The sequence below is a fragment of the Callospermophilus lateralis genome, chromosome 20, assembly GCF_048772815.1.
Source record: "Callospermophilus lateralis isolate mCalLat2 chromosome 20, mCalLat2.hap1, whole genome shotgun sequence".
Taxonomy (NCBI): Eukaryota; Metazoa; Chordata; class Mammalia; order Rodentia; family Sciuridae; genus Callospermophilus; species Callospermophilus lateralis.
The window spans coordinates 2392806-2411432 of NC_135324.1; the positions used below are offsets into that span (position 1 = coordinate 2392806).

The following is an 18627-nucleotide window of genomic DNA, read 5'->3' on the forward strand; positions in this document are numbered from 1 at the left end:
GATAACCCATGCAGGAAGTTCTCCCTGTGTGACTTGTGTGCTTCATCCTCCTTACATCTGGATTCATTAAATAAAAATTCCCCAGGGCACACCTTCCTCAACTGCTGGAAAACGCCATATTACATTCTGTCTATATAAATTATGCAACCCAAATTTCCATCTTTTACAGGTAGATTTACACCACGTTTTTTAAATTTATTTATTCCTTTGTGAGTGACGGTAACTTGACTGAATGATTTCAAGATTCATCTGTGGTTTCTTATACATCAGCATCACCTTCTTATACATCAGCATCACCTTCCTATTTTATGCTATGTTTAGGACTTAATGCAATATATGCTCTTTGCATATTGTACTACTGAAGATTCCACCCGTTGTGTGTAGATGTATACAGTGTTGACTCTGATGCCTATGCAAGGGGGTCGCCATGTACCCTCTTGACATAATAAATTCAAGACTCATCTGTGGTTTCCTATGCATCAGAATCCTTCTCCTGTTTAATGTTGACTGGAACTCCATGATATATCCAGATTATATCTTCACACATTTATACACTTGGAAATATCAGACTGTCTCTATCATTGACTATTATAAATATGGTATCCTGAGCAATGGTGTTTAAATAACAGTTGATGTCCCTATATCCGTTTTTTTTGTTATATTCATAAAAGTTCAATTGATAGATGAGATGGCAGTTTATAATAAGGGATGTTTACAATCTATAGGCATAAAGTAGATTTCTGAGACTCTTTTTTTTTAAAGAGAGAGTGAGAGAGGAGAGAGAGAGAGAGAGAGAGAGAGAATTTTTTTTAATATTTATTTTTTAGTTATCGGCGGACACAACATCTTTGTTTGTACGTGGTGCTGAGAATCGAACCCGGGCCGCACGCAGGCCAGGCGAGTGCACTACCACTTGAGCCACATCCCCAGCCCTGAGACTCTTGATTTATTAAATCTGCTCCCATCTATCACATACCTATAAATGTATGGACTGATTAAAAAAAAAAGTGATAATTACTACCTAGGGTTCCTTTTACACATCAATCAGAAATATAAAGTTATTAGATTTGTTGGAGCCATATGGACAATAATCTGTCCTGTTTTTCTCATTTTCAGGCTTCAATGTAATCATTTTAAAAACTACTTTATGCACTCATCCAACATGGAGAGCAAACTCACTATGCCATGATGCGTTGATGCACGGCGGTGTGGTGGCTCAGGTCGAGAACTGACTCATCATGTAACGATTCAACATTGACTGTTTTTCCCCCACAAACATTTCAAAAAGGTAACGCTGTGTCTTGCCGTGCAGATGAAAACCAAAGGACTGATGGTGGCATAGCCATTGGACACTATGATCTGGACAGAAAAGCACACAGGGTCATTGTTCCACATGGTTCTTGAGGAGGAGACGATGCAGTCCAAACAGTACATGAGCACAAAACATCCCATGAGCAGCAGGATGGCCCTGGTGGCCCTCTGTTCTGGGGAGGCTTTTGGAGACAGGCTGGTGCCGTGAAGGTGCTGGCACTGCCTCTTATGCCTATGCAAGAGGGTCACCATGTACCCACTGGAGAGGGCCATGAGCCCTATGAGGAAGACATCCCGTAAGGCACCCAGGACGGTGAACAAATTCCTGAGGACGTAGCTCATGGGTAAGATAGTGCAGGAGTCACTGAGCAATATAAGGCCCTGTGAGGTCCCAGTGGAGTTGACAACAGCAGAGATGGAGAAGTGGGCACTGAAGGACATATAGAAGACCCACAGGAAGAGAAGGGACCTCAGGCTGTCCTGTGGGGACTTAGGCTTGAACTTTTCCAAGCAGGAGCTCCTGGGGCTGAGGGTGGTGGCCTGCAGGACACTCAGCAGGCAGGTGGCAGAAATGGACAGGCCCCTCATCAACCTGTACAAGAAGGCAATTGATTTACATGTGACATCACCCCAAAGCCCTGCCTGAGATGTAAAAGTGTCTGCAGCTAAGAACCCCATGGTGAGCAGCATCAGGAGGTGGGTCAGGGCCAAGAGACCAATGATCCAGTCGGTGTCCTTGAGCCTCTTGTCACACAGAAACTTGATGACATGGAACAGAAAGAGGATGATGTTGGCCAAGATCCCAATTCCCACTTGAGAGTAAAAGGTGCTTCTTAGGTTAATAACGCCATGCACCATGTGGTTTTTTATCATCCTTTGGGGTAAGGAATAATGAAGTACATGTCTTAGGGAGAAAAGTAAGAAAATGCATTATCACAAATATTAAATTTCAACCCTCTCAGCCAACGCTGTTGCCAGGAGGAAAATTTGTTGGCCTATCCCAATGCCCCCTGTCCTGTCTAACTGAAGTTTTGCTGACACACCCTGGAAACCATTCTTTTCTCTCTCTTTTCCCATCATTTCCCAATCATGGCTGGATTACATTTCATGCAAAGTACAAGAGGATTTCCTGAGCATTAAAAATGATCACATCTGTCATATATTTCTCATTCACAAGTTCCAATGTTATAGAAAATCTTTCCCTGACACAACCTTGAATCTTTCTTGGTGATAGCTGACTGCAAGGGTGAAGTATGTGTCTTTCCTGTTGTAAGGACTATGTACTTTTGGGTCAATTGAAATTATAGAGGTTTAATTAGAAGACAATCCTCCTAAGCAAAGATTCTCAATGTCTTAGGCCATGCATATTTACGTTAGCTTCCTGTTACCTTTATTCTGGTTTGTTCATGAACACATGCATTTTTTGTTCATATATTCACAGAGAAAATGCTAAGTATTGCAACCTCTGAAGTCAGATGGCTTGAATATACCCATATCATCTTTCATGTAAGGGTAAGTATTCAATTTTTAGGAGCCCATGAATCTGGACTCTGGACTCGTCTCATCTATAAGCTGAACAAATCCTCATCATGTCTGTACATGAGATACCGTGCATGAAACAGGATGGAGCACGTTTTCCATTCAGGGAAGGCTTGCTGTGCAGTAGGATCTCTGTGGAATTGTTCAATTTTTTAGACTTCTGCAGATCCTCATTCATAGAAATCTCCTAATAGTTGATCATCTCTCTCACCAACTCAGAGCGGCTAAAAAATTACCAGAATTACAATCTGTTGGGAATCTCTGTTCAGAGTAAACTGAGTGGATTTTAGGATGATTTGATTCCTCTACACAGCTACCTGTGTAAATTATTTTTGCTATCAAATCAAAATTTGACCTATGTGATCCAAATCCACTATCAAATACTAGCAGAAATACATTTCAATATTTTTCTACTTAAATATGTGTAGCCAGGCATGATGGCACACTCCTGTAATCCAGCAGGTTGGGAGGCTGAGTCTACAGGATCGCAAGCTCAGTGCCAGACTCAGCAACTGTGATGCACTTAGCAACTCAGTGAGACCCTGTCTATAAATAAAACACAAAATAGAGCTGGGGATGGGACTTGCTTGTTCAGTGTCCCTGAGTTCAAGCCCCAGTACCAAATCAAAACAAAACAACCACAGTAAAAAAAACCCTTAAATATGTAGAATCATTGTGGTAAACAGAACCACAATTAAAATAGATACACATTCACTCCACTTGAGGAATTTATTACAGTGTAAGTATCCAACCTAACTTTGAAATAGGAGTCTCTTTGGAGTCCAAGTTTTCCATCATCCTTCAAGAATGAGATGGCATTTCTCCCGACTCAAGGTGTCCACATGTAAAATTGATACTTGAGTTTATTATTTTGATGCCTCACACATACCAGATACATTTTCTACTACTGAACTGCATCTCCGTCTCTGATTCTAGAGAATTTTATAATGGCTTACTGGCAGTATATTTTCCTGGAAAACATATATATTTACTTTAACCCAAGCATCTCCTGTAAGTAATAAATGAGATTAATTTGTGTTTTCACATACTGAACCAAAATAACACCTGAATACAAAAATCTTAAAGCTAAATTAGTTCATGAGACTATGGATGTAAAAGACACTAAGGAAATCCCAGCTACTCAGGAGGCAGAGACAGGAGGATGTCATGGTCAAGGCCAGATTGCAAATTGGTGAGACCCTGTCTCAAAATAATAAATTAAAATTGGGCTAGGAATGTACCTCATTGGTAAAAAGCCCTGGGTTCAATCCCTGGTACAAAAACCAAAAGTGCTAAAGAAAGCGGACACCTTAAAGATGTGTGAACATTTTTGGTGCCACGTGAGAATTCAGAGTGTAATGTACAGGTTTCCATTAAACACTGAAATGCAGATCTATTTATTTATTATTTTAACCTTTAGCTGACATAATATCTGGACTTAGAGAGTCTTGTATTAGAGTTCAATACATGTTTACATTGCTTGCTGTACACTTTACAGGGGAATTAACATCTTGATTTTCTCAAACTGTATAATTTCTAAGTGTGCAAAGTCTCAAAACTCTTATTTGGTTACATGTAATCACCTGATGTAGACTCTGGTGGCCACATTGAGCTATAGGCATGAGACCTGCTGACCCCAGCCCTGCAGCTGTGCCCAGGTACCCCTCACCCCTCCTCTGAATCCTCCTTACCCCGCCCCTTCCCAGATTCTGCTAAGCTGCACTTCTATTTGGGCAACATGTTTACACTCCCTATATGCGTGAGGACATGCAGTATTTCACAGAAAGGAAAATTCTATAAAAAAAATTAGGGTAAAAAGTTCATTTTTTCAGAAATGGGGTGAACAGGCAAAATGACAATTTTATTTTTTCACTCATTTGCATATTTGGTCTGCTCCAAAAACAAGCTTGGGAAAGACACTAGAAGTATTTTACATAAGGGCACATCTGTTAGATGTTTCATGGATCACAGATGAACACAGGCACATGGCCCTGTTATTCTATGATGTCCTTATACATAAAACTGATGCACATCTCTTCTCATATACCTTTTTATTTTAAGGTAATATATGTACTGGTGAAGATTTACAGAATGTCTCTACAATATATATATTAAACATTGTTTCTGTGAATTGAAAAGATTTAAGTAAAGCTCAGAGTTCCTAGGGTTCTATCTATCTGTCTGTCTATCTACCTGTCTATATCTACACATATATAATCATTTATTTACAACATTCTAAAATAAAAAATTTAAAATGATAGTGCTGAAGTTGCATTCTTTTATGCCATTTCTGGAAAATGGAGACTTTACTTCATTATGTTTAATTGATTTGAAAACATGGGGCCACTCAAACACCTACCATTATAAAATTTATAGTGACATTTTAATCACCTGTACATCTGAGAATTAGATAAAATTATTTTCAGTGATACTTAAAAATCTATTCGTGCAAAGTTAGACATTTTGAAGAAAGCAGGGATGAGAAGAAGCCATGAATTTCCAGTACCATGCATAAATTATAACCTCAGTTTATTGTTGCTTTAAAATGACCAGAAATTCTTATTTTTTCTGAAAGTGAAATTCCAGCATAGTAGCAAGAAAAAGAAACCTCCTTTCTCCAGTGCATATGAGAGTACATGAACACACTAACTGCAAAAACTAACTGTGCAAAAGAAGGAGACATCACGTATTTCTAGAGTTATCCAGATGTGTTCATATTTTTTTTTTTTTGATTCCAGGTTTTGTACCTAGGGGAACCTGATCACTGACCAACATTTACAGTCCACTCCACCTCTTTTTAAAATTTACATACAGAGTTGTGCTAAGATGCTTAGGGCCTTCCTAGACTGCTGAGGCTGGCTTTGAAATTCTGCTTCTGCCTCAACATTGCCCCTGGAATTATAGTCATGCACAACTGTGCCCAGCTTCTGTCCAAAGTTTAGATCACATACTGATGTATTCGTATATCATATGCATCAGACACATAGGCCTTATTCACTTAAATATTATAAGATATGTAAGTGTTCTAAAGGTCAGTATATAGCTATGTCTGTGTTAATATCTCCTTTATATTATAAAGCATTCTGGCGATCAGGAGCCCTTCATAAAACAAGCTAAAATAAATCACCAGGCATGTCCTCTCCCAGCCATGAGTCTTTCCATTCAGCACAGAAAAGTCTAGAGGCTCAGGGACAAGATGAGAACTTCCTACCCCCTGCAATGTGTTCAAGGGGCCTCCTCAACTAAGGCACTTAACTCGGTGATGGTCCTTGGAAACCTACTGTTTGAAGCAAAAACATTTTTTTTAAATGAGAAAGCCAACTATTCTAAAAAAAAAAATACTGGACAATCCACAGAGGGGGACATAAGTCATAGGGAAAGTAACATGGGTTGGGCATGGTGGTGCACATCTGTAATCCCCACAGCGTGGGAGTCTGAGGCAAGAGAATTGCATTTTTGAGACTAACCTCAGCAACTTAGTGAGGACCTAAGACTTATAGAAAGACCCTGTCTCTAAATAAAATGTTAAAAAGACTAGGGATGTGGCTCAGTGGTTAAGCACCCCTGGGTTCAAACCTTGGTACCAAAATAATGATAATAATAATAATAACAACAACAACAACAACAGCAAAAGAGGGACATAATTTGTTTTGTCTTTTCCATGTACTTAAGCCCCCCCCCACTCACATCACCTACTCTATGTTAACTAAAGATGAACAATTGAGTTCTGGGAGGGGGGCTGGTCCTACTTCATGTCACTTTGGGACTGAGGGGAAATTGGGCAGGAAGCTGTACTTTGCATCACAGTTCTAGCTGGGAAACTATAAAGAACACTAGGGAGAAACAGCTTGCACATCAGGGAGGGCACAATCACACCCAGCCAGGTGCTATGCTGTGTGAAAAGCCACTGTGAAATGTGCAAGCTACAGGAATATGAAGGAGAAAAGCCTGTAGAATATTTGGGTAAACGAGTGATGGCTATTCCCATAAAATCTGGTTGACGGTCACCCATTGTTTCCATACATTGGAAAGATTTCAGGAAAGCTCAGGGTTCCCAGCTGCGACTACACAATAACAATAGTTTGAAATTTGTCTTCAGGTTCAGTATTAAAAAAAAATTACTTTTCTAACAGCAACAAGAAACTCCAAAGGAGCTTCATCACAGACACTAAGCTGTCCCTACTGGGAAACCCAAACATACCTGCAGGAAGATCTGTTTCCCTGATGAGGTCAATAATGACAGGAATCGAGTTCAATTTGCTTAAAGAAGAAGAGGAGGAGATAGGTTCACATTTGTTCTGTCACTGTATTTGCATGCAAATATGAACTTAAAAAATAAACGTGAGCCCAGACACCTGAACAGAAGGAGGATCAACTTTTCCAAATATTCTCCCTAACAAAATGCCTATCAGACACAACCTTTATGAGGGAAATGGGAAGGAGGATTTTAAAACGAATAATAAAAAGAGACCAGATGAATGGACCATATGTTCTTCCTGCTCAACTATTGAAAATTATATTCCCAGATCTTTGGGGGGCAAGGAAAAGGAAACCACTATCAGGGTCACTTGTCTTTTCATGTGAAGGGGACACAGGACCACTGCCCTCTCACTCAGAATTGGCTACTGAGCAGAACACCTAATCGGGAGAGGCACCATTCATTTTTAATTTGTGAGATTTAATGTAGGACAAGGAAGATTTCATGAGAAATTACAACACATGGTTGTGGTAACATAAGGTCACCCCTGTTACTTTCAGGTTTATGTAAAATTACATTTTAATTCCTGAAAATTTAGAAAGATGCATATCAAGAAGCATTCCATTTTTTTTCAGGAAGATGAGAGAAGCCAGGCTGAGCATGCTTAATAAAGAGGAGATAGGGAACATGATTACTTCTCTAATTATTTGTATAGGACTAAATAACATAGAAAACAGGAGACGGCACAGATAGCATATGCAACTGTCCAGAGAAAATTAAATGGGAACCTGAAAGAGTGGAAATTTCTTAAGGAAAACAAGGCGTGATTTTCTAAGTCTCAAAACTAAAGAATGACACATCCTAGGAAGATTTCCTTCATTGCACTTTACAGAGCACTCTTGTCTGGTTGAGCACTGTGGTTAATGCTGGATGGCTCTTCTAAAGCTACCAAAACCCTCACTAGGAGACCCAGTTTGCCCCTTCCTCCCTCCTCCCAGAAGCCCGTGTACTCACAGCCTACATCCAGGGAAACAGAGAACAGGTTGGCTGGATGGATGCCGGCCACTTGGTGCCCTGAGAATAACCTGCACACTTTTAAGGAAAGGGTGTGATGAGCTCATCTCTCTGCAGCCTGTCATTTTAGTGTCTATAGTTAGATGACAGATCCCCCTGGGGAGCCCAGGATGATGGAGTCCCCGGTGGATTGTTCTACTTGTCCCTTGATTGGATTCTGTTCTGGATAACAGCCATCTGGGGAGAGAGGTGTCCTCAAAATTTCCTCCAAGTTCCTTTGACAAAAAAAAAAAAATAGTCTGTCCCAATCATGTGGAAACACCAAGTTCTCTCACTTCCATCCAAAGTTCAAATTAGCCCATACCCATTCCACATGTCATGATGCCTGAATTCTGGGCAGAGTCTCCTCGTGCCTCCTGTGGCTCTGAAGGTCCTCTGTCTACAATGTCTGATAGGCACCCTCTTCCCCACTCCATTCTCACGTGGGTCACCTGAGTTTTTGACGTTACTGCTCATGCGCACCAGGACTTCCATACTGAAGATCTCAGGATCCAAGCTGTGGCATCACACAAAAGTGCACTTGAAAGGAAATAGAAAAACAGAGACAGAGCTGGAGGCTGTGAGCTGCAGTCATAGCAGCAGATGGAACATCCTTGAATGCATGAGCTCTCTTGTCCACCGAGGAAGTCCACGGAACATGGTGTAGAGGAGAGTGTGGCTGCAGAGTCACTAATCAAGACCTCCAGAGACCAAGCAGAAAGTAGGTCTGATTTTATTGCACACTTACCATGTTTGTGTGTGTGTGTGTGTGTGTGTGTGTGTGTGTGTGTATACAGGCAGTAGCTTAGCAGATTATAGGCAGCCAATACAATTTCTGGCCAACTGTCCTTACAGAGACCAATCAAGGATTGGGCCATGGAGCAAGTGCAAAGCTGTAATATATGCCCTCACACCCAGGGCTGTGCCTACGGGGTAAGGGTTGTGCCGCTCACATGCGTAGCATGGGGGAGTGGCCTGCCACTCACATGCCATGTATGCAGTACTCCATGCACTTGTCCCCACATCTCCCCCCTCTGACTGTGCTGCAAGGATTTTAGCCAGCATTGCTGTTTTCCGTTCCCCGGCCTTCGCAGGATTACATAAGTGTCACACAATGCAAGAAAATATTATCACTATTATAAACAGTAGGGCCAGGGTGGTAGCATTATACGGCTTAGTTAATTTGGCTATCAGGTTTTCCCAATGTTCAGTCAATCCCTGGAGGAAAGAGGAGGTGGTCAAGATAGACACCTTCATCTCATTGGTTTTGACAATTGCCGTGGTAAGGTTATGCATGGTCATAACGTAGTCAGCATCCCAAGCCCCCTTAATATCCTGAGAAAAATGGGAGAAGTGTAAGGTTACATTTTCAGACACAGCATATTGGGTGACACAAATGCTATGGGATTCAGGGTCACAAGTGAGATATGCAACATAAATAGAATATCTAGTTGTTCCTGGTGGAGGTCTAGTTCTTGCTGAATCACTAAAATAGCAGCTCAGGACAGTTTATTTAGGTTATTTTAAATGGCAAGGGGATCTGCCATGGTAGTAGACACCTTGTTCATGGTCTGAGCCATCTGGACACTCAAAGTGAGCAAAGCAGTTGACAGTGGCTCTGGTGGCAATGGTAGCTACCAGGGCGATAATCCAAGCAATGAGGAGGCTAATTGCAACCTTGTTCAGTGCAGGATCTCCTTCTGAGGATTCTTCATGTCCATGTCCCATGGACTCCTTCACTCTCTGGACAGGTTCACTGGAAGCCAGATGGCTGGGGACACTCTAAGGATAAATATAATTTTTAGTTTTCATAGCAGGAGTTAGACAATTTGTAAGACAGAAGGATGTACTGACTGCACAAGAGATCTCTGTATGATTGATATTTATGCCATCAGTATCATTGATGATTAGCACGGCAAAGGGTGGTGTACACAACTTGTGCATCCTGGATATGGGTGTAATTTGCCACGAGGCAAATCCATGGTCAGAGTCTGGACTCACTATAGACCCATTCATCCAGCCGGCTGCTGCCCATTTGATGGAGCTAGCAGCTAGCAATATAGTTGTGATACCCATTATGCCATACTGAGTTCCTGCATAACAGTTGGTAACAGCTTGTCCCGAGAAGCAGGAACTGCAGTGGCCTATATGGTTTTGGGGAATATCAGCTACCTTCCAGAGTTGCACCCACCCAGGTGCACAGATGTTGTTCTTCCCCAGACAAGTTCCTCTTATCAAGGAGATGAGGTATGGAAGTGACCCGTTGATTCCACGGGATGCTATCATATCTGAGAGGGGCTTTCCAGAAAGCATTGTTGGACATGTTGGCAGCAAGGCTTTCTTTCATTTGCCATGGGGGAGTCTATAGCTATAGGTAGCACTAACTATAACTCTAAGCTCAGTGAGAGACAGCCCAACATATGCCTGATTATAGTTATCTACAACAGTTTCATGGGCAATAGTAAAACAGAGGGGACTGCCTGGATCATAGGTCTCATTGTCTACTATGGAGAAACAAACGGGCAGAATTGGTGTGGAAATGCTGGCATTCCAGGGTATAGTCACCTCCTGGATGGATAGCTCAGGATCAATAAGGTTGGAATTATTAGAGTCACACTTACGTAAAGCCCCTTCCCAATTAGTCATTGCTAAAGGTGGTGGCCTAGAGACTAATCATATTTTCTTAATCCATTCATCCATTGACAGCCATCTGGAGTGATTTCATAATTGGATATTGTGAATTGCACTGCTATAATTATTGACATGGCTGTAAGAGTACAGTATGCTGATGTTCATTTTCTTGGATAAATATTGTATAGTGGGATGACTGAGACCAATGTTTGTGTCCTCTCTCGATTTGCCCAAAAATGTAAGCTGTAACATTTTCCCATATCCCCACCAACACTTAAGAGCCATTCTCACTGGAGTGAGGTGAGATCTCAGTAACGTTTTAATTTGCATTTCCCTTATTTCTAGAGATGATGGACATTTTAAAAATATTTTGTTGCCCATCCGTATTTCTTATTTTGAAGAGTGTTTGTTGAGTTCCCTGACCCATTGATGGATTGGGTTGTTTGTTTTGTTAGGGTTAAGTACTTTGAGTTCTTGATATATTCTGGATACTATTTCCCTGTTGGAAGAGTAGCTGGCAAAGCTTTTATCCCATCCTGTATTTCCTCTGTTCTCATCTGTCATTCTTTTATCCGATGTGCAGAAACTTTGTGATTTGGTGGAATCCCACTTGTTGATGCTTTATTTCATGAGCTTAAGTGTTCAGTTAGGAAGCTGGTGCCTGTGCCTATGTGATGGGAACGTTGACTCTATGTCTTCATCTAGCAGTTGCAAGGTTTCCAGTGAAATCTCTTAAGTTTTTGATCTCTTTTGATTTTGACTTTGTGCAGGTTAACATACAGGGATCTAAGTTTAGATATAGGGAGTCTTCTGTGTAGGGATATCCAGTTGTCCCAGCACAATTTATCCAAAACCTTTTCTCTAATATTTATAATTGACACTTTTGTCAAGTATCAAAAGGCTGGAAGTTTGGGGTTGGTCTGCACCTTCTATCCCATTGATCTTTGGGTCTTCTTTGATTCCAATACCCTGCTGGTTTTGCTACCATAGCTCTCTCGTTATAATTTGAGGTTGGGTATTGTGATGCCTTCTGTATGAGTTTCCATGCTCAGATGGTTTTATCTACAGTGGGACTCTTTTTCCTCCAAATAAATTTTAAGATTTTTTTATAGTTCTATGGAGAATGGCCTTAGTATTTTGATGGAAATTGCATTGCATGTGTATATCATTTTTGATTATGTGACCATTTGACTGTATCAATTCTGCCCATCAAGAACACGAGAGGTCTTTGATTTTTTGAGTTTCTCTTCAATGTCTTTCTTCAGTATTCTAGTTTTCATAATAGCAATCTTTCACCCTTTGGTTAGATTAATTCCCACGAAGTTTTTGAAGCTATGTGAAGGGGGTGGTTTTCCTGATTTCTTTCTCAAAAAAGCTATAGATTTTTGAGTATTGACCTTATATACATCTACTTTGCTAAGTCCATTTATTAGCTCCAGAATTTTTCTGGTGGTCTTATGGGGGGAAGTTCCAGATATAGTATCGTGATTAGCAGACAGTGATAGTTGACTTATTTTACAATTGGCATGCCCCTAATTTCTTTCTCATGCCTGATCGCCCTGGATAGAGTTTTAAGACCTATATTGTATGGAAGTGGTGAGAGTGGAAATCCTCATCTTGTTCTTGATTTTAGAAGAAACACTTTCAATTTTTCTCCATTATTTATGATGGTGGCTATGGGATTCTCATATAAAGTTTTTATAATGTTAAGTTTCTTGAATTCCTAATTTCTCTGGTGTTTTTAAAATAAATGTTTGATGTATTTTTATCAAAGGCCTTTTCTGCTACTATTGAGATGATCATAAAATTCTTGTTCTTAATTCTATCAAGATGGTGATTCATATTTATTATTTGTGTTTGTTGAACTGGGCATGCATCACTGAGATCAAGCCTACTTGATAATGATGTATTATCTCCCGAATATGTGTTTGAATGTTGTTTACTAACATTAAGGGATTTTGCATTTGTGTTTATCAATGTGGGTCTGTGCTTTTTCTTTTTAGATGGTTAGTCTGATTTTGATATCACAGTTATATTGGACTCATTGAATGTGTTTGGGAGTATTTCTTATTTTTTAATTTCATGAAATAATTTAAGAAAGACTAGTATTATTTCTTCTTTAAAGTTCAGGTAGAACTCTCTTTAAAACCTCTTTAATCCTGTATTTCTTTGTAGGTAGGCTTCTTTATAAGATAGATAGATAGATAGATAGATAGATAGATAGATAGATAGATAGATAGATATCTCAAGGGGCCTTTTTTTCTATTTATGTGTATGCTGTGCTGAAAATCAAACCCAGTGCCTCACACATGTGAGGCAGACATACTACTCCTGAGCCACAACCCCAGTCCCTTTTCTGAGACTTTTAATTGCTCTTTCTGTTTAACGATTTGGTATTTCTGTTTTGACTCTCTATATTGCTGGTTCAGTTTAGGCAATTTGCATGTATCTATCAGCCAATACCTTCTAGATTTTTGAGGTTTTGGGTGTGTAAATTTTGCAAACGTCTTTTGTTCATCCACTTGATTTCATAAGAGTTTGTGGTGATAGTTCAGTTTTTAATTTTTGATTAGTTGATTTGGGTCTTCACTGTCTTACTTTTGGTCATCTTAGCCCAGAGTTGATCAGTCTTATTGGTTGTTGATATTTGTTCTTGATATTTGTTTTCTAGTTATACATGAGGGAGGAGTGTATTTTGGCACATAGTACATACCCAGAGTATAACGTATTCTAATTAGGATCCCATTCTTTTGGATAAACGTGATGTGGAGTTGCTCTTGTTGTGTACTTATATATGAACAAAGGAAAGTTATGTCTCATTCATTCTACTGTCCTTCCTATTCCCATCCCACTTTCTATCCCTTTTCTGCCTTTGGCTAATCCAATGAACTTCTACTGCTCCTTCCCCAATCCCTTATTATGTGTTACTATCCACACATCAGAGAGAATATTTAGCCTTTGGGATTTGGGGATTGGCTTATTTCACTTAGCATAATAGTCCCTCATTCCATCCATTAACCAGCAAATGGCATGATTTTATTCTCTATGGTGACTGAGTACTATTCCAACACCTAGGTTGATTCCATAGCTTAGATATAGTGAAATGAGCTGATACAAACATTGATGTGGTTGCCCTACTGTAGTATGTGGAGTTTAAGTCCTTTGGGGATATACTGAGAAGTGGGATGACTTATTGAAATGATGGTTTTATTCTACGTTTTCTGAAGAATCTCCATACAGATTTCTATAGTACTCACCAAAACTTGCAGATCCACCAGCAATGTTTGAGTGAAACTTCCCCCCCCCCACACACACACATCCTTGTCGACATTGATATTTGCCATTCAGACTGGATTGAGATGGAATCTTGGTGTACTTTTAATTTGCATTTCTCTAATTGCTAGACATGTTGATCATCTTTCCAGTTTGCTTGCCATTGGTATTTCTTCTGTGAGGTGCCTGTTCAGTTACTTTGCCCATTTGTTCTTTTGTATGTGTGTGTGTGTGTGTGTGTGTGCATGTGCATGTGTGCATGTGTGTGTGTGTGCATGTGTGCATGTTTGTGTGTGTGTGTGTGTGAGAGAGAAATATATGAGTCTTTTGTATATCATGGAGGTTAATTGTGTATCTGAGAGACAAATATGTTCTCCCGTTCTCAGGCTCTCTCTTCACATTCTTGATCGTTTCCCTTGCTATGAAAAAAAACACATTTTTAGTTTGAAAGCATCCCATTTGTTGATTCTTGATTTTCCTTTTGCTCTTTAGGAGTCTTGCTAAGGGACTCTGTTCATACAAACCACATGATATTGAGATGTGCACATATTTTTCTTCTCGTGGACACAGGATTTCTGGTCTAATACCTAGGTCCTTGGTCATTTTGAGTTGAGTTTTATGCAGGGTGAGAGATAGAAGTTAAATTTTATTATACTACACACGAACATCCAATATTCTAAGAACCATTTTTTTGAAGAGTTGATCCTGAAGAATTCCTGAAGAATTAAAAGAAATTAGTTTCAAATGATGTTTTTTGCTTCTTTTGCTATGGTCAGAATGGATATTTTGGAAACTTTCTTAAACTAAAAGAGCACTGAAAACCTCAAGCTGAGTTTGGAAATCCTACAAGACATATTACCCCAACCACATGGGCAGCATGATAGTGGGCCAAGAAAGATGGTCTCACATTTTACAGTGGACCCCAGAGCCACTTGGAATCCATGGGAGGAGCCAGGATGCACTCATCCCAGAGTAGAAGCATGACAGGGTAGGACGTGGTTTGGGACTAATTTGAATGTAGATTTTTAAAAAGAGAGAATGGTTGTGGTCTATGTGATTGGGAGCCTTCAGATCCCTCACACAGATGTGTCCAGGGAATTAAGAGAAAAGTTTTGAGTTTGATTCTCCCCAGGTTGCTACTATCCACCAGAGACTAAAGTACAAGTAAGAGACAGGTGACATGTTCCCCTGGGGGAAGCCACACTTGTGTATTCTCCAGTGGGAACCTGTCACCTAACAGATTCTAAAATTAAAGCCCTACAGAGAGGTGAGCTAAAGACGTCCTTTCCTTAAAACGGTGCAGGATCCGCTCAGGTCCCCTGACTCCCCATGCGACCTGCCCAGGTAAGTGCCTCTCTCTTCATGAGATGCAGCACCAGTGTGTGAGGGAGCTTCTGTGATTGTGATGAAGGATCAAAAAATCAAAATAGCCAAATTGTATGTTAGGTTCTTTGTTTGCTCTGAATTATGCATCCAGCACTATGCACACTCAACAGCTTCAAGGACTGAGGAAAATTTTCTTCTTATTATCTTTTGCCTTTTCATTTGATTACTCATGAACATTTATTAATTTTTTTTCTAATTTTTTTTAGTTGTTTATGGACGTTTATTTAATTTTTTTAAATGTGGTGCTTACCATCAAACCAAGTGCCTCGCATTTGCTAGGCAAGTACTCTACCACTGAGCTTCAACCTCAGCCCCTTATTAAATTTTTAATAAGAAAAAATATTTTAAATAAATCATTTTAGGTTTCCATCTATTTCTCAGACCGCAGTGAGTTTAATTTGCTATTTTGCTCCATCAGTTCTCAAAGTACATACTGTTAAGTTTTCTGGTTATTTCTGCTTCCACATTACTAATCTGTACTCCTATTCACTATAGAAGAGATAAAATTTTAGCCCAGAATTTTATTAAACACACTTGCTTTTCCTTATATTCTCTCAAAACCTCAATTTAAATTCATTTAAGCATTTCCTTCTATAGCTGAGATAATGAGAAATATTTATTTACACCAAGATACTCTTTTTAGCTAATCAGAAGGAAATGATATTGTGTTTTTTTCAAATATGATACAAATAAATAAAGTTTATCTTCACATTTTTAACAAATAGCAAATAGCATTTTCTTTTCGCTGATGTATTTTTTCTCAGTTTTGATCTCACAAAGGTACAGCAATGGTGCTCTGGCTGCCTGAAGATTTCTAACTAGAGCTTGGACCAGGGGCTGCAGTGGCTTAATTTTACCAAAAAAAGTGACAGTAGTGATCGCCCCTTCCTGGCTTCCAAAGGTCCCATGGTGTCCTCTCTCCAAAGAGAGGCCCCCAGAGCCACTTGGAAACCATGGGAGGAGCCAGGAACCACCCATCCCAAAGTGTTACAATAGATGACGTGGGTTGAGGTGATGTTAGTGGAGAGGTGATGGTGATCTGTGCAATAACAACAAATGAAATATGCCCTTTCGTGAATCTAAAGCCCCTCGTTAAATGAGGACACAAATTACAGAATTTACATGATTGTGTCCACGGTGCACCTGAGAAAGCAGATATGTCCTCCTCCCTACCTCCAGCCTGTGTCTCTCCACACACAAGCCCTAGAAGCCCAAGATGCTGTTGGGATCTGCTTTTCCCACCACTGATTGGGGTGCACTGACCTCAGTATGCTTCACTAGTTTCTGGCCCATTGGGGGATAACATATATCTCAGGGTTGTTTGTGATTTGGACAATGGCAGAATGCAAAATATTTAACTGATGGCTTGTTTGTTCAGGACAGGAAAGGAATCATCCACTGGGTTAAATTTCCCAGGAAAGGACTTAACTCTGATAGCTCTTAGGACCCTGGCTATATTCCTTTAAAACAAAACAGAGTTGCATTTCCATATTATTCTCCATTTCTGTTTTATCCTCAAACCTGCCCACATAGACTTTCCTTATTTTCCCCCCACTGTACCTTTTTTGACTGGGACCTATTTCTGAACTTCTTTTCCACATTATTTTCTTTCAATTTATGTCATCATATTTGGAACCTCCAGTCTGAGGATGGCTTATTTTTTTTCTATATTTAAATCTATGACCTGGGGCTCAGCACATCAGGGCAGCCAGAAGCTGCTGCAGCATCTCTCTCCCCAGAGCTCTGAGGAGAGATTCTGGGATCATCCTGGTGATGGACAGGCTTCTGTCTGCACCCTGATCTCGTGGTCAGGCTAGTCCTGGCAGGTCTGAGTGGGGTGAGGCACAGCTGGGAGGGGGCAGGCTCAGAGGATTCCTTTCAACTTGCTTTCATGAAAGGTTCACATTTTCAGGATGTTTTCTAACAAAACTGATAAATTAGCACAGAAGTAGCAACATTGCATTCTTTATAAGACATCTACCTGTGAACCATGGAGGGCACTGTGGCTCTCACTGATACACACGTGTGTGACCCGCACAGTGTGCAGATGGCCAGCTGCTTCTCTGCCTGCTGTGTCCTGGGGCTACAGAGAGCTAATGCCTGTGACAGGAGACCCGTGACAGCATCTGACTCTGCCACTTCCCATGATCAGCACTGTGGGAAAATGATAAGGTTTTCCAGCTGTAACCAGGAAATTTCTCCTATAGAAAAAAAATAATGTTCCACTTGTTTTCAAGCAGTGCTCCCCAGAAAACCCAGTTCTCTACCTGTGTTTGCAAGTCCATGCAAAAGTCCTCCTGGCTCCATCCCTACCTCCCATGATGATGCATGCAGCAGGGTGGTCATCCCCCTGGCAGGGCTGAAACCAGAGTCCTGTGCCCTCCGTCCACAGTTAACTCAGACAGACTGCTTCTCCTCTTTTTCAATACTCTCCATTTTATTTTCTTAAACTGCATTAAACTGAATTGAAGACAAACCTGTATTTTATAACATGATAGAAGAGAATCCTATTTTTTTTCACTTTCTGTAATTTTTAAAGAACTTCTTCAAGTGTTACATATCCAGTTTGTGTTGCTGTAAAGGTATTTTGGAATCAAAATGTGAGTGTATATCTTACAACTCACTTCAAGTGTGCACACAGGAATAGGCATCATCTATCCATAGCTACATGGAAAACAGAGAAACCATGTAGCACTGTGCCTACTAATAACCATCTGTGACTCTTCAAATGTGGAGACTCCTAGAGCATTATATAATCCCAGACCATTATATTAGCCTTTTTTATTTATTTTTATTTTTTGAGCATAACAAGTGAGGAAATCTTTTGTTGGAGATGTGATTGAAGGGGGAAAAAACTTCATACTAAATTAATGATTTGGAAGAGATTAAAGTTTTCTAATGTCATTAATTAATTTCACTATAGACAATGACACATACTCAAAGATTTCCAAGCAATTAATTAACTAGGCTAAAACACTTAAATTGTCTTGACTCCTTGCCTGTTTTGCTCACCCTTAGTAACTGATGTTATCAACCTATAATCTTCTGGGTAGCTGTGGATATAATTTAGAGTATTATAAATGAAAGAATGCAGAAGTGTCCTAGTGTCATTGTACATGTTCCATATTTCATAGCTATACAGCAGCATTAAAACTGAAATAAAGAAAATGCCTTCATTCTACTGGGAGATATTTCATGAGGATGTCCTCATCAAATTGTCTATTACAATATTTCCT

The 18627-nt window shown here is 40.0% G+C and overlaps 1 protein-coding gene across 1 annotated transcript; it reads right to left on the reverse strand.

Moving 5' to 3' along the window:
* Window positions 1-1248: 1248 nt before the first annotated feature.
* Window positions 1249-2169, reverse strand: LOC143385703 (vomeronasal type-1 receptor 90-like). The gene has a single exon (XM_076841267.1). It carries the CDS (start codon window positions 2167-2169, stop codon window positions 1249-1251), a length of 921 nt encoding a protein of 306 aa, XP_076697382.1.
* Between the last annotated feature and the right edge of the window lie 16458 nt (window positions 2170-18627).